Below are 21,338 nucleotides of genomic sequence, written 5' to 3' on the forward strand. Positions count from 1 at the left end.
CGTGAACTTGAGCCACCTCAACATGGCGTTGTGAAAGGCTTCTGGGTTCCTTACAGCCGCCGAAGCAGAAGGCGGCCACCAGCGCAGCGCGGGGTCTGTTCCAGTCCCAGCGCAGCCCCATCCCCCAGTGCCCCCCCCAGCCCCAGCCTGGGCGCTCCCTGCTCCTGCTTCAAGGAGCTTCGATCCGCGCCCCTGAGGCACCTCTTATTTAATACCACGCGCCTTCACTGCCCAGTTACTTTCTCCCCTCCGTGCTCCCTCACCCATAATTATTTTCCTGGGCAGGATTATAACAGACCATACATTAAAATAAACCCCTTGCCCCAACCACAATAGCTTCAATTAGCACATTGACTTCTCATTTTTAATTACCATCCAAGTAACATCATCTCAGGGAACGGAAAGCTTTTCACATGCGATTTATTCCACGTGATTTCCAGGCAATATTTTCTGCACGTTGATTTCCCCCCTGTCACGGTGTTTATCTTGTCACCTGCCTAAGCCAAAGGTAGCCGGGGCGAGACGCAGATACCATGTAAAGATGACGAACTAATACAGGAGGGCAACTAATGGTGCACGATTTGGATTTTATTTACATCTCTACAATTTGAGCTTCAATATTCATCAGGCCTGAAGCAGACAGGACCCAACAGGTGGCTACTGCACGCTGCGCTGGGGCCACTGTCCCAAAACAGCCCCCGCGGGAAGGGCCAGCCCGGCCCCGCCGGGGCTGCGATGCTCCAGCCCTCGCTGGACGCTCCTCATTTCCCTCTGCACACAGAAACCGCAGGAAACAACACCAAATCATTCCTCCAACAATCACCAGTGCCCAGGTGTCTCCCAGGACCCACTCGAGCCGACGCAGCAGGATTTAGTGAGAGCTCTGACTCCGTAGCTCTGAAGGTATTTCGGAGCAAGATCCCCTCGCACGTTGCAGCGCTGAGTAGCTGTGACGCGGGAGGGTTTCCATTCACGTTTTTCTAACGCTAGCACTGGCGCCGAGCAATGCGGAGCCAGTGAGATTTCAGGTCTCTCGCACAGGTATTTAAGGTAAGTGATAGGCCTAACTGCAATCTTAGATACAGAAATACTTCTTGCCACTTACCTCTACTGAAGAGCTTCCTCCTAATAGAATTCAACATTTCTCTAATAGAAGGAAAACCATATACTTAATTTTAGTATTTTCTGAATGATTAACACATTGGTTATTGCAATATTTTTCTTATATGCTAGACTTTTGGTAATAGTTTGTAAATTTGTAGGTTTTAAAGCCTTGTGCTCTTCACAGGTGGTTTTTTTTCCCTATCCTAAGTTTCAAGCAAGATTCAGCATCTGTCTTTTGAGGGATCCGGTGCCTTTCCGTAGGTGGTGCCCAGCTTGGATTCCAAGGGCTGGAGAGGAGTGGGTTCAGCTTGGGCTGTGTAATTATCATGAGAAACTTCAGCTCTTTGAACCCCCCCGGGCTTTATGCGCTCTCCAGTCCTGGCACCTTCAAGCAAACGTCCCGACCTCCCTTGGGCCAAGGCGGGCCGCGGGGTATTCGCAGCAGCCCCTTCTCATCAAACTGTCGTCTCCGTTTTCTTAACAGTTCGGCTCCGAAGGTGCTGGCGTATCAAACTCTTCTCTTTCAGGTACCTGAGACGAAGAGAGAGAGAATGCATGTAAGTAACAGAGAATCCTGCAAAACTTGAACCCGAATTCTACTGTGCTAGTTGAATGCCTGAAAAACGTCTGAAGGAAAGTTTTTCTGATAGAAAATGGCAATTGCTATTTATTTTTTTTCTTCACATTTCCCCACCACTTCAATCCAGAGTGATTATCAGATGGTCATTTGGTAACAGATCCACAGCTGGTACAGACTCTCACGGCTCTTGACCTCAGGACTCAAATTTCTATGTTCAGAAATAGCGGAGTGTTTCTACCTTGTACCCGTTTGTGCATTTTGAGCTGCTGTCAGAACTCGCCATTTATCACAACCGACATTTTACGGGGACATTAAGAATGTGGCGTATGTAGTCGGTATTTACTCGGGATTCTTCAACAGCAGCAGCTCATCTGGGCAAGCAGCATATAGAAGGGTTATAAATCCCACCCGGTTTCACTGACATAATCCCAGCGTGTTCTACCTCCACTTCGTTACACCAACGCATTCACCTCTTGAGCCAACCTGTAACTGTGAATACTCTCCTGGACTTAAAGGGACCCCCCTCATGTTACTGCTCTTCACCTTGCAATTGTCTGTTGAATCTCCTGTTGTTCTTCTTCATTTATTCTGTGCAGAATTGACTCCAAAAAGGGAAGATGAAATTGAATATACTGAGCAACCTGCCACAGAGACAAGAAATGCCCATTAGCGAGAAATGCCAACTGGGAAAAATACTGCGAATCATTAGAATTGCTGATATACGTACATCACTGCTAATCTCTTCCACATCCCTGTCCATCAGAAAAAACTTGGCAACCTTCTCCGAGGGCCCCTGCAAGAGCCTGTGCAGTAAGGGAACGTCTCCACTCCTCAGCTGCTTCTTTTCTGGGATTGGAAAGAAACGTCGTGGTGCACAGAACACACAACAGTGCCTCCAGATACCTCACACCATCAGAAGTCTTTTTTCTGTCTAGAGCTCCTGTGTTTGACTGACGGGCAATTATTAGAGACCTAACAAGTCCCCCCGGCACATTTGCAGAAGGATGTGGCACCTCACACGATGCATTTTGAAAGAAATCGGTAGATGCAACACAAATAAGTTGCAATTCTGGTGAACAAGGAAGCATGTAGGAGACTCAGCCCAGGCCCATCAGCTCAACCGCGATTTCCTAAAGCAAAACCTACTTTATACTTCTCAAAAATCATTTCAACTTCACAACTTGACATGTACGGTATTTGCCCCCCAGTTCTCTCCCACTCTTTCAGCTCTTCCTTTCAATAAACATAAAAATCTCTTTTTTCCTGAAGGAACAGAGTAGACACTCTGTTGCAGAACTAAACGCTTTCCACTGAAAAATCAGTTTCAACTAGGCATCTGTGACTCAGGACTGCCATCCCAACCTGGCAGTTAGAACATCCCACAGCGCTCCCAGCGGGAGCCCGGCATCCCCCGGGTGCAGCGCGGCTGCGCAGAGCAAGAGTCAGCGCAGAAAGGCATCTTAAACATGGCCTTTAACTACAGGACGAACAGAGGCCTGCTCAGCTGAACCAGCCACGTGGCAGCACGCTGAAAGCGCCCAGAACACAAGCGTTCGGTTTTTGCCCTCCATCAGAACATACCACATGTCTAAGGGGTCTCCTGAAAAGCTCCACTGCCCCACTGAGCCCCCGCTGTCTGAACAGGATGGATGCCCGCCATGAATCCCGTCACTCCCAGGGAAGCGATCCACACTTACCTCCGGAGGCGTGGATAATGTAGAGTGCAAATTCGTGTGGGCTGTTCTCTATCTGTGACACACAAACAGAAAAAGTCTCCTCAGACTGACCAGTACTCGGTAGCAGCAGAGCTAATTCCGCAAGAGCAAAGCCTCTAGAGAAGTTGAGTGGAGAATGATAAAAAACTGTACAGTAAGAAGCTATGTAGAATAAAGATACTGGAGAAACACACAGCAGCAATGGTAAATATGTTTCTGACTAGGTATAATCATAAGTTAATGGCAGATGGTACCAAAGAAACTCCAAGGAAAAAAAAGTAGTTTCAGACAGCATGGCACTGCTGTGGAGCACTAGTTTTAACTCTGACTCCGTAGAGCTTTCTGTGTGCCTGGATCCAACAGAACGTGTGTCCCAGCCCCCGGGCCAGGAGAGAATTCCCGTTTGTTTGCAGCAAAGCCCGGTTGCTCCTGCCGGTCGCTAGAGGGAAGCCCGGCCATGGCCATGAACCCAACTGCCTCTCCCTGCGCTGGGACGTGCTGGGAGCGCAGCAGCGTTCCCCTGCCGTGCGGGAGCTCAGGGAGAAGCCGTTCTGCAGTTCTTCCTCCCCTGCACACCCCGTACACCTTCTCTAGACTCAAACAGCCCTGAGACATTAGTGAAATAACGCCAACCTGTTCCTTAAAAAAGGCCTGTGTGGATTTTTTCCATGCTCCATCCTATGCACTGTCCCCTCCCGGGTGCCTCCTGCCCTTCACACAACGCTGGTGTGACACGGAGTTAGCATTCCTGCAACACAGCTGCAGCTGCTGCTGCAAACACGCAGCGTTACCTTAAACTTCCGAAGCAATTGTTCTATCACTTGTCTCGTTCTCATCCGGCTGTTTATTCTTATTTTGGTTTCGGATCCAAAAGCTGGAGTAAAAACTGATGTCTAGGGACAAAAACAGCAGGGAAACGGCATGAGCATAGGACTGCTGTGCCCAACGGCTGGCACTCAAAGGGGATAAGCCAGCCCAGCTCGGGGACACGGCACGCTGCCAGGTGTCTGCCACCACCGCCCCAAAGCAAAGGGTGTCCTCAGAAGAGCAGCCCCGGTTGGGGTTGAGCCCAAATCCTGGTGACACTGGCCTGGCCACGCAGGGGGCCAGTGGGGAGTCCCCCCCTCGGCTACAGGGGGAGGCCAGAAGCTCACCCCACATGACCTGCCCCAGCACCCAACCTCAGGGGATGAAAGGCAAACACAAACATTCCTACCTCGTAGTTGTAGAAGTGGCCATTAATCGAAAACCTGTGAGTTTCCACTTCTGTCCTGGCTATCATGCGCAGCCTGGTCCCCTTGGGCACGTCCGCGGCGCGGCTGCCGGCCCGTGGCAGGGTAGCGCAGTTGTGGTCCTGCTCGCTGACAGGCTTCAGAGTGCAGCTCTCATAACATGAATGACCTGCGCAAAACAAAACCACATCAGCGTATTGCACAGCTGCTCTCCCCTCCTTGCCAGCACCCCCACAGGAAGAAGGTTCTCCGTGCAGGGATTTATATTTTTAATCATTTTTTGTGTGGGTGGGAGGAGTGGGAGAGGAGAGGGCACGGGCGTACGACGAAGAGCAGCAGGCTGTCTGCAGAGGCCACAGTTTGCTGTTTTGGTCGCCCTTTGGGAAGGATTCCTTGGCGAACGCACAGCCCATTAGCACTGGCCGTCTGCAAAGTTAACCTGCACAGCAATGTTTTCCCTAACCAGTGATACAGGAGTGCTTCACCAGCACGTAATGCATGTTGAACAGACAGAAAAAGACTTCCCTTCCCTGGTAGGGAAGGCCTAATGCGTCAGATTATTTGTGCACAGTCCCAGAACACAGAACGTTTAGCTAACGTAAAAGCACCAACACTTACCTTTCTCGAGGTCTGGCTTTTCTTCAGTAGATTTCAGTGTCTCCCCACTAATATGATGTAGGTCATCAAATTCTCCCCAGCGCGTCATTCCCCTGAAATGCCAAGCACACATTTCTAGTTGATTACTCCTCATTAACTCAGTGATTTCAATTTCTCCTGTAGACAGGCTTTATGTAATACATTCCTATCCCCGTTCAAAACTTCGCAGAACACAACGACAGGCTTCAATGTGGTATACAGTCAGTAACTTCAGTTTATGTCATAATAAAATGAATTAGTAAAACGTGGTATGACTAGGGATGCCAAAATGTAACATAATACTATTTAGACCTTGTTGAACATCAACCATGATGTCCCTTAAATAATTTGCGGTAGTTTATCTATTTTATAGCAATGCCCTGGGTTAATCATGTGGAGGGTACCAGGCAGGCATATAGAAAACACACATATTGTGGTTTCAACAGTCACAGGGTGCACCATGTCAGTTACACAGACATAAAAGATGAAGTTCCCACACAAACCCCCGGCGCTACCCAACCCCCTGCTGTACGAGAGCAGGGAATTCAGCCCAGCCTGTTTTAAAACCCAACTTTCTTTATGCCACTATTTCCACAAGTCATTGCATAAACTCTCCAGCAGAAAGTCTTTGGCCAGTTACTGCTCTGACTGAGAATAAACCAGTTTGCAGGAAAAAAATATTAAAAAAATCATTTCCTACATATATTCAAAACAATATACAACTAACTCCAATGAACACGCCAAGCGACGCTCTCAGTTGTGTTCCGTGCATTTAAAAAGTTCATTTAAGATCAAACAGTGAAGCTGCTGTGCATACCGTACAGCATGTCAGGGCAGCTCCGCATGGCTGTGATCATGAATTAACATTTACTTTAAGATTCAGATCTCCACCAGTCATAAGTTTTTGCAAGAAATAAAAGGCAAAGCACAACTAACTGCCAGAGCAGAGCCTATCCCACCGGCCACACGCAGCCCGTACCAGCAGAGGTGGCCAAGGGAACGAGAGAACCAGATTTGCCTCAGACTCGAGTTCTTGGCTGGTTTCTCCTGGCCAGAGACAGGGAGCAAGACTGTCCCTGACTTTACTGGAACTCCATGGCTGCAACAGCGGTAGCATTAAATCGACAAATCAAACATGTACCACATGCAATCTAAGACAATAGAAAATTAAGAACACGAGCTCTGAAATACAGAATTTATCAGGGAGCCATTCAGGGTAAGTATTGGCTCAGCCTCCATATTACACATCACTCGGCTTCAGCTCATCAGATACAATTCCGAATTCACCGACCAAGGCCTGGGAAATAGCTTTCAAAACAGAAAGAAGAAACACTCAAAGAACCTACATCAGTTTTTAAAGATATGGCCAATCCAGCAGGAGTCAGATCAGCACAAGGTGCTCCGATACAAGACGTCGCAGGCAGCGGCCTGAAGGAGCAGCTGATTCGTCTGTATTTATGAGGGGTTCTAATACCACATCTTGCACACAGCCAGTCTTCGTTCCTTGGCTTGAACTCTGCCCCGAGAAGCCACGCTGTCCCACTTGGAGTGCCCAGGAAGGTAACATGCCATAGACAATCACTCAGCACCAATCTACCAGCTTTTTGCTTCACGCTGGAGAACGTGCATGACACAGGTCTTTTGGGGGCTACCACCATTATTAGGTGGATGGACATACATGGGGGGGTGTACATTTTTATATATACGTTTCCATACATAGAGACAAGAGCAACCTCCTCTACCTTCCCAACTGTTCTTCAGCTGAAAGCCAAAGATGCCACCAAGATGCATCTTTCTGCCCAGCTGCAGCTGTTGAAAGACCACAGCAGTTAGAGCACCCCCGGGCAAGCAGCCACGACAGCCTTTGGGCAACCAGGGATAAACAGCCAGCCACGGCCATTGCAGCCACCCACACGGGCTGTCTTGACATACTGGCCTGCCTCCTCCTTCAGGACGTTAATATCTTACCTTTTGCCAGGGAACAAACCCACGTTCTCTGTTGACTTCAGGGTTACAAAAGAGGGTATCTGCTTCTCATCCTGAATTTTTAATCGGATAGGATGCCGGACTCCCCAAAATATTGACAAGATTCCTTCAATAAATGGTTTGCTTCCTTCTCGCTGGAGAAAAAAAAAAGGACTAAGGAGTGCTGCATAATAATTGAGTAATAATAATCAAGTAATAATAATTGATTTCCCCTCAGAGTCACAGGAATACATTGAAATCGCCGAGGCTTAACACAGCCCCGAAACAGGTCACCTAGAGAGGCTGCGTCATCTCTGTATGTAAGATATTTCCAAAACAGGTAGCTAAAGCTGCAGCTGACCTGGTCTTGTGTCAGCATTAGCTTGACTTTGACCAGGAGGTTTTCCAACCAATGCGTCCCTAATTCCGTACAATTACACATCAAATGCTATTTGTTCTACTTGGATGACCAGCTCTTCTGAAACCAGTGTGCTAAGAAGGTGCCAAAGGGGAAGACCAACTGCTGGCAAAGGGGGAAGGTGCAGTTCATGGTCCTTGTTGATGCAGGGCGCTGCATCAGTCCAAACCCCCTTATCAGTCCCCATTCTTGCCGACACAGAACTCCGTCACTGCAGAATGGGCTGGGACAGAGCAGTGGGGACTGCCCAGAATTGCTCTGATGGCCTTTTGGGTCTTGACAGCAGCAAAACCAGCTTGTGAAGGAGAAGGAAGTTCAGATCTCTAAAGCAGGGACTCTGGTAGGAGACACGATTCATGCTTTAGGCCCCTCCGGTCTCCAAGAGGATGTGTTCCTGGGGCCATGCATACGAGCATTTTCTCTGCACTAAAGGGTCACGCTTGAGCAGAGAGCAGCCACCTCTTCTCACAGCACTTGACTCCAGCACTTGCTGTGGCAGTTTTATTACAGTGATATATTCCATCTAATATACTGACACAGAACTGGTATCCCACGTGGTTCAGTCTGCCACATTAAACATCACCCATTAGTGCTTTTCCTACTATTACGTTGTGCTTTTGGGTTTATTTTTACACGATCCTTACCTGATTGTGTGTCAGTTGGAGATTTTCTTGATCAGAATAGTAAGAGTTGTAAGTCTTCAGAAGAGAAGTGAGCTGCTCCCTAGAACAAAAGATCACAATGAAAAGAATCATTTTTAAGCCTCTCGATCACTGTAAAATCCAGGTACTAAGTAGCAGGGTACCAGCCTGTATCTGTGTACAGGTTCGTTAATGATTAACGCATCATTTTCTTTGAGTAAAATTTTGTCAGGATTCTGGGTTGCTCACAGGTTGCTTCTGTAGAGACCTGATACACAGAGGAAATTAATTAGGCATGGCCTGATGTGACGTTAACACTGCCCCAGAACTTGTACTTTGGACTCGTGTTGTAGTCATGAGGGGGAAGCAAACAGGATCAACACTCCCATGCACCAACGCGGCAGATGAGTCGAGTTAGCTTACACTGTGTTTTCCCTGCATGCTGGTTTTCATTGGGTTTTCACATGTTTTCAGATACTCTTCTTACTTCAGAATTTCTACAGTAAGCCTAGACAAAACATTTCAGTTTCCTTCTGCTTGAAACCTAACAGCTTTGCGCTAAATCTTTGCTTGGAGGAGAAAGGATGGAGATGAAGAGAACCTCTGCCAACAAGCGAGGATTATAATTGGGCCCATCGTCTCAGGTTTCAAACAAAAATTCATGATGCAGTTAAAAAGCAGCATAGCATTGCGCTTTGAATTGACTGCGAGAGGCACGCTGCTGCTAACGACGGTTAAAACTTACTATTTAAGAACCACCACCAGATGCAACTACACCTGTCTCCATCCTTGATAAACTCACAGCACTGCAGGAGAAGAGCGTTTCAGAAAAAGTTTCAAATTTGGTGGCATCTCAAAATAACCAAATTAAAGCTACCACACACCCATTTACTAGGCCACAGTCGCCACCTCCTGCCTTTGGCAACTTTGTCTGGCAAGAACAAACTTTAGCTATGGGATTTTAACTAGGTGATTTCCAAACCTCCCGGGGAATGTCAGCGGAGACGGGGCCACTCAGCACCCCGAGACCCCGAGCAGCCAGCAGGGGCACAGCCAGCACTTCGCAGCTCAGGCTCAGGAGGACCGAAAAAAAGACAGAATTAAGTGAAATGTATTTCAGGAACATCAAGAGTGAAAGGCTCTTCCCCACACCGAGAAAGCAATTTCCACCAGCAGAGATAATTAAGCATGGGCAACAATTGCAAGGAAGCACACACATTCTTCCTCACAGACCATCTTTAAACACCTACTGAGCTGACTATCAAGACGGGTTAATGTACGGTCTTGCAGTGGTGAGTGAAGACACCACGTTTGTTTCCAAATGGTGCCTATTATTTCCTTGTTTTTGCCTAGCATGAGATACTACAACAGCTCAACCACAGGCAAAACAGACAGCATTTGCAAGCTCTTCTCACACTAAGTTCCACAGAGCCTTAGCCCTACCAAAACTGTTCAAGACTCATGTACCATCAGAAGTTCTATTACAACGACACCAATTTCAGTAAAAACCCCAAAAAACCAAAAGGAAAACCCTACCCCAAATCCAAGAATTGGATTCTAGCACCGTCACTGAAAAACCAAATCACACATAGGAATAATGCTCAGTAGAAATTAAGTTTCACTATTTCAGCAGTCAAGAGTTCACCACGAACATCAAAGAAACCACATGGGAGGTGCAGGAATACATGGACCCAGAGCATACGCACAGTTTTACACTCCACCTTCTGAGAGAGGAACTTTAGAGCACAGCCGTGGGGCATCGGAAACCCTGGCATGAATAGTGGCAGCAGAACTTTAAACCGTTGTGTCACAACACACCCACGTCCCAGAAGGCGAGGGCATTATCAGTGGTGACAGCGGCACCCTCACCAGAGATGACAAACCTGAGAGTGATCTCTCCCCGAGCAGCAGGATCAGCTTGTCCATCACCGCAGTGCAGAAGGATACGTGCAGGGGTGAAACGGGTGCTATTTCAGAGCATCTCTCTGATCAGGTTGTGACTCAATTTACTCAGACTTCTGTTCAAAGGGCTGCACAGCTGACTGCGTAAACTTGAAAAATAACCAAGTCAGTGTTGCTCGGAGGGAGCAGGGAGGGCAGCAAACGTGGATTTGCTGTACGCAGTGTGCGAGCGAAAAGCTTTCCCTGGCATAACCTATCCCTCCCTTGCTCCACTTAACCAGAATTCAGCCGTGTCCTGATGCTTGGGGAGCCTTTTCCCATGATGAGAAGGGAAAAGATTTACTCAGCGGGTAACATTAGGACAAGGGCCGCACCACTAAACTCAACAAGGTTAACTGCATTCCTGTCTGAAACTCTGCTTGTAAATTATTTATGTTGTTAACTTACTGCAACTCCCCCCCAAATATTTTTAAAGTGTCTTAATCAACAAAGTGCTGGGGTCCAAACCAGCATTTTCAAGACTTCCTTCAGCTCCGCTCTTAAATCCTGGTAACACAGGCGGTGAACGCCTCTCTCTGCATCGTGTTGGAATAGCTCCTTCCACGTCCTTCGCGCCTCCTGAGCTATGAGGGATTGTATTCAGGTCATCCCACCAAAAGGCAAAGTTTTAATAGACTTAGATATGAATCACGTAGAAGCAAAAGTTTGCTCGTGCTGGCTAAAGGTAAGCAAGATTAAGCACGTCCTGGCCTCATACACAGGCAAAATCCAGATGCAATCTAAGATTAACACACAAGTAGGAGACACCTCGTTTAGTTTGACGGGTGTTGTGACAGACCTGCTGGTCCTGCTTGCGAGGGGCTTCTAACATAAGTCTTTTTATACTTTGCAGCCTAATACCTTTGGCAATCATTTTATTGACAGCTGTTACTTTGCAAGCTTTTCCAGGTAGGAAACTGGGGAGATCAATTCCCTGCAGAGAGATTAGGAATACATAAGGACTCGGGTCACGCTCTGAGACCCATCTATTCCCCTTAGTCCGTGTTGGCTGCAAAGGCAACTAAAATCGCAGGCTAGAAGCACTAAGTGATGTGCTAAGGGCTGTCTCCGAGGCAGACTCAGTTTCTCAGAGCAAGCTCTGAAGACTTGCAGTTGGTTTCTTGCCTTGTCTAGGAAAACTTCCCATTAACGTGCAGAGAAGTTTGCACAAATAAATCTTTTGCGTTTTAGTCTCGCATCAGTGTGGCCAAAGATGACGAACCACACAAGCCATTAGAAAAGCCCCGAGGGAGAGATTTAACAGCAGGTCTCACTGACTTGTTTGTCCTTATGTAGCCAAGAGACATAAGAAAAAAAAATTAGAAAATTTTTCTTCTTTTATCCTCAGAAAGCAGTAAAACGTGCACCAACCTACCAGTTGCAGGAGGAGTCTCAGTGTTGCACATCTTCGCTACAAAGGGCCAAAGACCACCCTAACCAAAGGCAGATGGCCACCTCTGCAGAGCTACGCTGCCAGAAAATCATCAGCTCTGTTGTGTTGCAAGACAGTTCCTCACAGCTCGCCTTTGTGACAACAGCCAAAAGCAGCCAGTCGTGGAAGCCAGAGCCAAGTAACTGGTAGAACAACTTAGAGACAAACTCCAAAAAGGTAACATTTACTGCAGATTCACCACTTTGTCCAGTAATGAAGGCTGTAAGGTCCAGCGCCCCAGTGGTAAACCACAACAAAGCCCAGATGGTGTTCACTCAAAACACTGACCCAGGACAATTCACCTGTGTCCTCTCCTCTCCTGAGCCCTACACACTTCTCCACAGATATCCACTTATGCTTAAAGACGCAATAGTTCAGCCAGCCAAATAATCCCACACGTTTTGGTCAGCCTTTTGATCCCGCCATTGTGCAACTCCCCAGCAGCAGGCTTGCCTTGTCAGCAGGACCTGCATGATACAACCAAAAGAGGAGTAACGAAACAGCAGATTCAAGGTGTAGATGAGGGACAATACTCTGAAAATTGCATTGGAAGCAATGAATGTATTGCAGCTTGAATGTATGCAGACTGTGTTAGTGATATTTGAAATGCTTATTCGGGTTTTTTTTGCAAGGTAAAAAAAACAACACACAAACTTGAACAGTACTTGAAACCGTGACACTGATGCAGAGGTGTCTCAACCAGGATCCCCATTTCACCACTGGAACAGGTAAATATATAAGGGAATAAAACCCCAGAGACACTGGTTCATCTGGAACATTTCCAAATGCTTTTGTATGCCAAGTATATGAAAGTTCACACAGATTAATTACCTCTGACAAAACCACTACGTCCGAAATTAGTAGCAGTACAAAAGGAACAGCTCTTCAGGGAAGGAGAGGGACGCATTTATTACCTGTGTGCTCTGGGCAAAGCTCTGACGCCCTTCCTTAGAAAGGGAGAAATCAACAGTTCTGTTCAAGCCACATATCAAAGTATCAGGATTCAGATGCAAATACCTATTTGCAGCACGAGAAATCCTATCACAGGCCCCATCCCCGGGGGGAACTAACCACTAGCTGCTTCCCACAGGAACAGCAAGAGGGATGGAAATGAAGTGAGAGAAGAGCCCCCTCTTCCAGCTCCTGTGCTCTGGACAACACGGGGAAAATCAATGCCCTGAAAAAGGCATGGAGCTCTACGCCAGGAGGCTCAGGGTTTATGGCAGCATCAGGAAAAATTCCTACCAGCAGATTTAACTGTGGAAAAGCAGCCTACGAAATAGAGTTTGACTGCAATTCCAAGCTTTTTACAAGTAGGTTAAAGAACCCCTTTCGCTCTCCACAGGAAAGAGCTGGCAGCCCCATAGGTCTTTCTGCAAAGAAACCCTGCCATCCGGGACTAGAGGCCAGACCCCGTGCCTCGAACAAAGACCAAAAGGTTTAATGCTCTGTTCTGTGAAATCCATATAAACAGTAACTTTGTTCTGTACACACGTTGCAGAAAGCAAGTGGCAGGAACTGCTGCTGCTACAGGCTCAGCTCTCTACGAGATGAGATCCCCTGGTTATGAATAAATATGGAGTAACTTGAATGAAAGCAGCAAAGTCATAAACAATTTCGTTAATAATTTACCTGGTTATGAACTTCTCCTCATTGATGGAAACAGAAGGCAGATGCTGTGCTTTCATAGTCACTTTCTTCATTTATTCAGAAGAGATGAATCTAAGCAAAAGGTTAAAAAATCATTATATCCACTAATGCCACTGAGAAAGACTAGATGGCAAACACAACAACAAAGCCTTAGTTTGCCAAGTGAAACAGGCTCAGACACTCAAGCTAAGGGCTAACTACACCATATTTTGACTACTTTATATTTAGCTCTAATACCCAAGTATTTCCCACTCCTAGTAAAAAAGCCATAAGCCATTCCCACCAAGGATATCACAGTACCTTAAATCCCAAGTACTACATATACCAGGACTTTCCAAGTAGTTTTTAGATACTCTACAACTCCATGATTATGCTTCACTTGTTAGTACACTGCGACTGCAACCCATTTACTGGTTGGGATTCATTTGTTAATTATGGATAGAGCATTGCCCAGGGTCACCAAAAAAAGAGTGACTCAGCAAACCACCCTAAACCAGGTTCATAAAACTAGACAGGAGAAGAAGCGTTGATCCTCACCAGAGTCCTGCAGCACACAAAGAAAGCAGCTGAGATATTAAAGAGAGAACAAGGCTATAATTAAAGTGATGTAGCAATATAATTTACAGATCACCACGTAGTGATTCCAGCATGTTATGTAGGCAACGAGCCAGACCCACGAGACTCCAACAATGCATTCTTCAATAAGTTTAATTATGGAGTCTTGGCTGCTTACATTCCCCCTCAGGTATTAGAAGAAAAGGCAGACGGAGGAAAGTAAGAGAAGAGACTCAGACTCAAGACCGACAACTGATACTGCACTGGAAAAAACTTAGTCTCAGCCCAAGTGGCATCACACAGATGGGTAGAAAAAAATGAATCCCATGGAAAGCAGTAAAATCTCCAAGGACTGCACTGAAAGTTGATTATTACACTTTTATTTCTCTCTCTCACTTCGGCATGACGACCAAGGAACTTTCCTAACAGCACTTGACGTCCATCCTCCCTTAGGCGAGGAGATTGACTCCAGTCTGATTTCAGACTGCATGGGACAGACCCTGGTCACAGACATCTGAAAAGCAGTTTATTGTCTACAGTACTGACAGGTAGCCTTCAGAAATCTCTTTAGAAAAGAAGTTCAAGCTTGAAAAGATCAGGGCTAGCTAGCGAGTTAGCGCCTAGCTTCTGCGCAAGTGATCCTTCACTACCGGGATTCTTTTTTAGCAGAAGTTGCATAAAGTTTCCACATAGATGAACAACTTCTAAAAAAATGTATGTGGACAAAAGAGAAGTTTTACATAAAAATACATTATCTTCAACCTACAAAGCATATAGGAAGTTATTTCACAACCTCTAAAACCAGAGCACACTACCAAAATAAGCTCTACGTGAGCAGCTGGGCTTCCTAACAGAGCTGGATCAGCAGCGCACCGCGAAGAGCAGGAAGGATCCCACATACCCATTGTCCTTTGGGTGACATCCATCGAGGTAAAAAACATACCTGAAAGCCAAATAGGCCCAGGGACTTCTGTACAGACATGAGTTTGTACAGGAGGAGATGGCTGTACAGCAGTATAACAGCGGTGTTTCTTTGCCTCCGAGTTCAGTAACCATTGGCCACACCTTGAAATCTGCGCTGATGTGATTTACTAATACCTCTGACTGAATCCTCTGTCCATGCCAATGGAATTGCAAAACAATTTCAAAAGCCGCAGAGGAGTTCATGTACATTGGCACCCGAATAACTGGATGCACGCTTAAGCTCCCTCCCATCTGTCAGGAAACAACACGTTAGGAAGAGCAGATAGCCAAGTCACCACTGTTAAACGTAGCGCAGCGACTCTGGCAAGCTCCAGCACCGCTTCACTGCTCGTGGTTGAATTCTCTTCAATATAATTTGACCTTAAAATGTTTCATGTGAAAGAAAAAGCTGATCTCTACAGATTCAGAGAAGTGATCTTTACGCAAAAAAAAAAAAAAAAAAAAAGATTACCAGTGGACTACCTGTTTTGTTATACAGTGAATGGCTCTTACTAAATTCTTTGCCTTAAAAACCTTGAGCATATCTTAAATCAGCCGGACGCCATTAAAATGCTGACAACAAAAACTGGAGCAGTAGCTGGTGATGGGAACAATTCTTCACCAACGCCTCCCCCTTCCCTCTCCCTGGCTGCCCACGCGCCTGGACAAAGACTGGCCTTTTCTCCTACAGCTGCCACAGAAGCACAAAAAATGCTCGTTACATTTTCCTCAGTTGTGTCCAGCTCTGCTTATCAGGCTGGTACAAAACACTCCCACCCTGCCAGCTCACCCCAGAGATAACACACTTCCCCGTGGACCCTTCCCATCAGCCCATACCGGCTACGCAATCTCGCAGCCCGTACTTTTAGTTAACCCTGACACCTGCGGGTTGGGACCACCCAGTGACTTCCCCAGCACAACTCTGCGACACCCCAAATGACACTATATTTACACTGGCGCTCCAGAAGTCCACACAGCTGGCACGTTTCCTATCACCTCCCAGTATTTTATTGTTTCCCATGTCACTTCCTTGTAGCTCTTTTGAGGAACCAAAGAGGAGAAGCATGGTTTTTCCATTGTTCCCTTTGATTTGAACTAATATGTGTTAATTTCCTAGCTCTCCCAACAGCACATGGTAGTGGCCATCTACTCAAAGCTGCCTCCTGACTGGTTTGGTGTCTTCAGCATGACGCTAAACTGGACTGGAACCACAGCCTTCTCTCGGGCAGGCAAGACCTTGGAAGCTGGACCTCGGCTGGACTGACCTCCTGGCTGAGACTTAAGCAAGACGACACTCGGTGCTTGGAGGAAGACTGACTGAAGCCTAAAGGACTTTTGGAAGGAAAGAAAAGAAACAGAAGGGCAAGACAGGAGTAAATCACAAGTGGGGCAAACACAAAATAAGCAGCTCTAGAGGGAGACTGCAACTATTGGAGAGGTCTGGGAAAAGGGGAAAAAGAAGAGCACTGCACGAGCCCAAAGCTGCGAGATATCAATAGCCACATCAGGGCACAAGACAAATCTAGCAGAAGTAGCGAGCTTTACTTTTCCGTAAGATTTATATTTTACTTGAAATGGGGTTTGTTTTTTTGTTTGTTTGTTGGTTGTTCCCCCCCCACCCCCCAAGAAAAAGTCAAAGTGTTAGTGGAGAGGCAGATGACAGGACTTGCTTAATTTTATGAAGCAGAGTGATTTTTAAGTTATTTGCTTAAGGGGACAGCACAGGGACAGGCTGGCGCAGCAATGACAAAGCAAAAGTAAGAGCAAAAGGCCAGGCAGATTTTTACACACGGATGAAAGCAGGCAACTGTAGAGGAGGGCTGGAAGGAGAGGGACGCTCAGCACCTGGACGTGAGCCAAGCAGGAGCAGCACAGCAGCATTTTTATTTGTATGTAACAGCCTGGATGCGCCTTTTGGCGCATCCATGTAACATTAAGGTGGGGACAGCAGAGTGAGCGGTGTGCTACCCAGAGCTCCTACCAGCAGTAGGAAAAACTAAAACCCCAAACCTGCCCAAAAATTTCCAGTTATTTTCGCCGAGTGCTTCCCAGAGCTGTTCCAAAGACACAGCAAGCCAGGATGGGGTGAAGCTTCTCAGTTTCTCATACTGAAGCAACAAGGCTCAGCTGCCTATTGAATTAGCTATTGCCAATTTACACAGCTGATATTTTGTACAGCACAAAGAGCTTCGGCACAACAGCACAGATACCTGAGGCATTTGCTAAACTTGGAAGCGTCTGGTGTTTAGCAAAATTTTGGACCGTTATCTGTTACTATAAAAATGAGTTTAGGATTTATTCACATGCATAAGAAAGTCAGGATCAGCAGAATAATTTTACTGGTCTTTACCCAGACAGACACTGTAGTTGTATGAGCCTTCACGCTGGGTTTCTCTTTGGTGATTTCGTTTGGGTTTGTACGTTAGATGTGCTACCACCAAAGCAACTGTCTAATCCGGAGGAAGTACTCATTGCAAACACTTGCCTTTTCCCCACTGCAAACAAGGGGGCTTTTTTCTTTGTCTTGCAGACTTCTTTACACTTCATTTTAAAAATTAACTGCTCCAGTACAGAGCAGTAACAGCACGACTTGGATACAAAACACAGCGTCACCCCTCTGCTCAGGCAGGTGCAGAACGGGCTTTGATTGCCGAAACCAAAAGCAAGTCAGTATTTATCTGTGAATATGGCCCCTTCACTCTCCGAGTCACAGAGATACACAAGCTCCCTTCACACAAACAACGATGACAGAGCAGGGCTTGCACCAAATGTATTTCAGACAGTGAGGGATGCATTACTATGAAAAGAAGTTACTTTCTATTTCAGGTCACTTAGACAGCTTTTACCCGCCAAAAAGAACAGACAAGGTCACCGACATAACCTTTTAAATCACGCTAGCACTGAATGAAGGGCAGCGGAGGCTCATGCCCATGTACACACAGAGCAGCAGCACTACCTATTATCTGCCCACTTTAGTCACAACCCACTCGCCCAAAGCCACCTTGAGATTTAGGAACTACTTTGACGAGGGTTTCTGACCGAATATGTCTCCTTCCCTCCGGCACCCTAATTACCCGAAAGGAATGTGACTGCAGTTGTGGTGGCTGCGAAGGACCTCGCTTTCTACTGACACGGCAGGTTACACGGCAAGCAGGGGAGCAGCTCCGGCTTGCCATTCCCCTCACCTGTACAGCTCAGCAGAGACGGAGAAGCAGAGGAGGAGTTTCACGTACCTTTCACTGAGCCCTGGACGAGGCATGACAGCATGGCACTGGCTGACAGCTACTTCATGGAACCCACAGAGCTGTTAATTACTCTTTGCCTTAAACTGGGAGTGCTGGAAGCCCAGGACACTCCCCGCATTTCGGTGCATGTCGGGAATATTTACCTACCCACTTTCCTTCCTCCAAGCGGCTGAGAGGAGCGCTCCCTTAGTCACGGTTACACCTACGGGGAGGCTCCAGTTAACACTTTAATCACTAACTTTATAATGAGAGGCAACCTGCTGACTCTTAGTAATTATTTGCTGACAGGACGCGCCCTGAAACATCCTGTGCTGAAAGCACTGTTATGCTTTAACCTTTTCTCTTGTCTGTTTTCTAGTCTAGAGGGTTAGGACATTTTTCCTTCTCCAGATACACACTGGAGTTTAGGGGAATAACCAAGACATACAATCAGATCATGCCTAAATATGAATATATGGATTTATAACATTATGACAAAAATTCTGACAACGCAACTTGTTCACTTAATTACATACAGCTGTATATTCAATTTCTTGCTTAACTGTCTAATAGACTTATGAATATTATTCATTGGGCAAGAGAGAAGGCATTGCTGCTTAGCCTAATTGCTCAGTAGCTAATAGTATAAGCAGATGTTTAAGCTGTAAAAAAACATATGAACCACACATACCTTCCAAGTTTCTCCTGTTTGCCCATCCATTTATAGCAAGCAATTTATTCACATGATCAACCCTAAAACTGGAAGTTATTGGGCCACAGAGAGAAGAGCACGAAAAATACTGAGCCTGAATTTGCCTTTATACCCATCTTATTGTACTGTGATTTACATCAAGTTATTTCTGCTTTATATAATTTTATGTTAAGGGGAGGTAGAACAGACCCATAAATATTTGATTCCTGATCACATCGTTATCCTGTGGTGGTTTTCCTCTCAAGAGCTGGACGCATTGCTGTACGCACAACACAACATACTCGGTATTTGGGATTACAGTTTATGCTGCAGTTTCTACCTCTGCACCAAAAAATATTTAAATAAAGCTTTCCTTGGTATATATAACATTGAGAAGCCTTTCAAACCACAGGAAGGAGTCAACATAAGAGATTTTTGCTCGGTTCTCAGAGGAGCTCCGTGCTGTGGTGGGCTTGGAGCTTCAGGCCAAGCTCAACATCTGGAGCTGCTCTATCTTTTCTGCAATTGTTTAACACAAACCCATACAACTTCCCAACCCGTTTAACACCAGAGGTTTCATTTTTCCTGTCACAGCTTCAGACGCTTGATGAGAGGGCTAGAGCAGAGAGCAGGCACAGCCTGGCACCTGCCAGCCTCTAAACCGAGATAACGTCTAATCTGTTGGTGACACTTGTGCTCCGCTGCTGCACACTCACACTGTAAAGCTCTACCATACCAGAAAGTATGGAGTATTTTTAGAACTGAAGACCACATTATTAGCTTACAATAGGGCAATGTAACGTTAACCCTTCAGTGTATCTCAAGCTCCATCCTGACTCCACAGTTTTGAGTCTTTGTCTGGTTTTTTAAGATTAATTTAAATTTTTAGGGATAGCTTTTTTTTAAGTTTACAAGCAAGTTTTAAAAACCCAATGCTTAAATTACTTAGATTCATGCAAAGATATCTCAGTAAGAAATTAATACAATAAAGCTGTAAAAAACCCGGATGTAGTAAAGGCGTGTAGTTCTCATTCCCAGTTAAACCAGCTGTGTTGGTTTTTACATTGGTGTGCGGAGCATGGCTCGGGCTGGTTTCTAGTTTTCACTCTCACAGCTGCACTACTCCCACCAAAGGCCTAGTTCTGATCTCATTTCAGTCACACACAGTTACCTGGTAAGTACCACGAGCAGACCTGTCAGTGCAGACTAGGAACGGGTACCACATCACAAAAAGAAAAGATGTCTTTAGGGCCACATAGCAGAAGGAAGTTTACTGGAAATTCCAAGGAACAGAATGCTTCTGTTCCTTTCATAGTAAATACTCAATGCACAGGAAGCGTTATTTTTTTGTCTTTCATAATAGGCATAGTTTATATGCCCTGGAAGGCTAAGAACAAGTCACAACTTGGTTATATTATTTCACCTGTTAAGTAAAAGCATAATGATGTTTTGCTTCAAACAGGCAGGGAATGTGACAATACTTGAGTCTTTAAAGGCTGTTTTCATTTCACGCTCCTTGCATGATTAATATTCAAATAATTTTAAGTTAATAAATAATTGGAAGTTGGAGTTCAGCTGTTGAATAACTTGGTCTCAAATCATTAACAGATTGCTAAAGCTAGAAGAATATCTCAAACAGAAAAAACTAAGAGATTCCTGTTCTATTTTTGTAGTACACGGTCACCTGGCCATGGCAAGATCATCCAGGCATGCTGGAGCTCAGTGGAAGTGTTTTGATAAACACAACAGGATACACACGAGCTCACAACAGATTTCTCTGCTTTACAGTGAAAAGGAAAATCCCTAACACTGTTTGCAAAGAACTGTTTCTGCACAGCTTCAGATCATTAACTCCAAACACAGAAAATCCTTCTTGGACTTTCTGAGGCAGCTACTGCAGTGCAAAGGCAGAGCCTTGGCTGACAAGATCTGAAATGAACACAAAGCAAGTGATCGGTTCTTTCCTTTAGATTACACAGGTTACCAAGAGGATTGTGTTGATAATAGCAACAAATCAAGGAATTTAAAACAACTGGATTTACTCTGCAAGGGACCTCCCACTCTTTGGTAAGATTATTTTCTGTCACCACACCAAAGTGCCAAGAGCAAACCTCGTGTGCCAGGACATGTTTTGCAGACAGAACTGATAAGCACGGAAAACAGAAACTAGGAAACAGATGACGAGCCCAAATCCCTAAATATGTACTGTACGCATCCATTACACTGCCTGCTTATCTATCATGGGCCATCACCCCTCGCACACACCACTGTGTGAGTTTTGAAGGCCACAGTTTTTTAAGGAATAGAAGAGAAGCAGGGCTGATGTCTGCAGCAGCACATGTGCTAGAGGCTATAGTTTTTGACATCATTTAAAGAGGTGGAACTTCCCAAGTACTGACCTTTGCCTCTGCAAAAAGCCGCTTGCAGATATCACTGTCTTTATCCTCACAAGCCACTGTCGGAGGGACAGATCCTACCTAAGCATGTGAAACACCGTTAGTCACACATTGGTTAGATACACCCATGAAGTCATCCATTTGATATCGTAGAGCTTTATAAACCCATACAAGGATTTTCATTGCCGGGAGCTA

The 21,338-nt window shown here is 45.9% G+C and overlaps 1 protein-coding gene across 3 annotated transcripts; it reads right to left on the reverse strand.

Annotated features, from left to right (window-relative positions):
- Positions 1 to 340: 340 nt before the first annotated feature.
- Positions 341 to 21,224, reverse strand: RASSF6 (Ras association domain family member 6). Of its 3 annotated transcripts, none has more exons than XM_074588989.1 (11): positions 21,147 to 21,224; positions 13,297 to 13,386; positions 8,295 to 8,373; positions 7,236 to 7,387; positions 5,250 to 5,341; positions 4,616 to 4,800; positions 4,191 to 4,292; positions 3,382 to 3,433; positions 2,412 to 2,530; positions 2,228 to 2,325; positions 341 to 1,635 (listed from the first exon to the last, which is right to left on the reverse strand). In XM_074588989.1, the coding sequence occupies exons 2-11, from the start codon at positions 13,365 to 13,367 to the stop codon at positions 1,560 to 1,562; spliced, it is 1,026 nt and encodes a 341-aa protein (XP_074445090.1). In that variant the 5' UTR covers positions 13,368 to 13,386; positions 21,147 to 21,224; the 3' UTR covers positions 341 to 1,559. The 3 variants fall into 3 exon arrangements, with proteins under 3 accessions (XP_074445090.1, XP_074445089.1, XP_074445091.1); XM_074588988.1 differs by lacking the exon at positions 21,147 to 21,224 and adding an exon at positions 18,066 to 18,240; XM_074588990.1 differs by lacking the exon at positions 21,147 to 21,224 and adding an exon at positions 18,018 to 18,128.
- Between the last annotated feature and the right edge of the window lie 114 nt (positions 21,225 to 21,338).

This window comes from Larus michahellis, chromosome 5 (assembly GCF_964199755.1).
Source record: "Larus michahellis chromosome 5, bLarMic1.1, whole genome shotgun sequence".
Taxonomy (NCBI): domain Eukaryota; kingdom Metazoa; phylum Chordata; class Aves; order Charadriiformes; family Laridae; genus Larus; species Larus michahellis.

Bases quoted from the DNA above. Each gene is read 5' to 3' on its own strand.
- RASSF6 (XM_074588989.1), bottom strand. From the start codon at position 13,367: ATGAAGAAAGTGACTATGAAAGCACAGCATCTGCCTTCTGTTTCCATC. The intron at 5,342-7,235 runs GTAAGATATTAA...TTGGCATTTCAG, and splicing joins GGTTTGTTCCCTGGCAAAAG to GGGAATGACGCGCTGGGGAG. The intron at 3,434-4,190 runs GTAACGCTGCGT...TGTGTGTCACAG, and splicing joins AATTGCTTCGGAAGTTTAAG to ATAGAGAACAGCCCACACGA.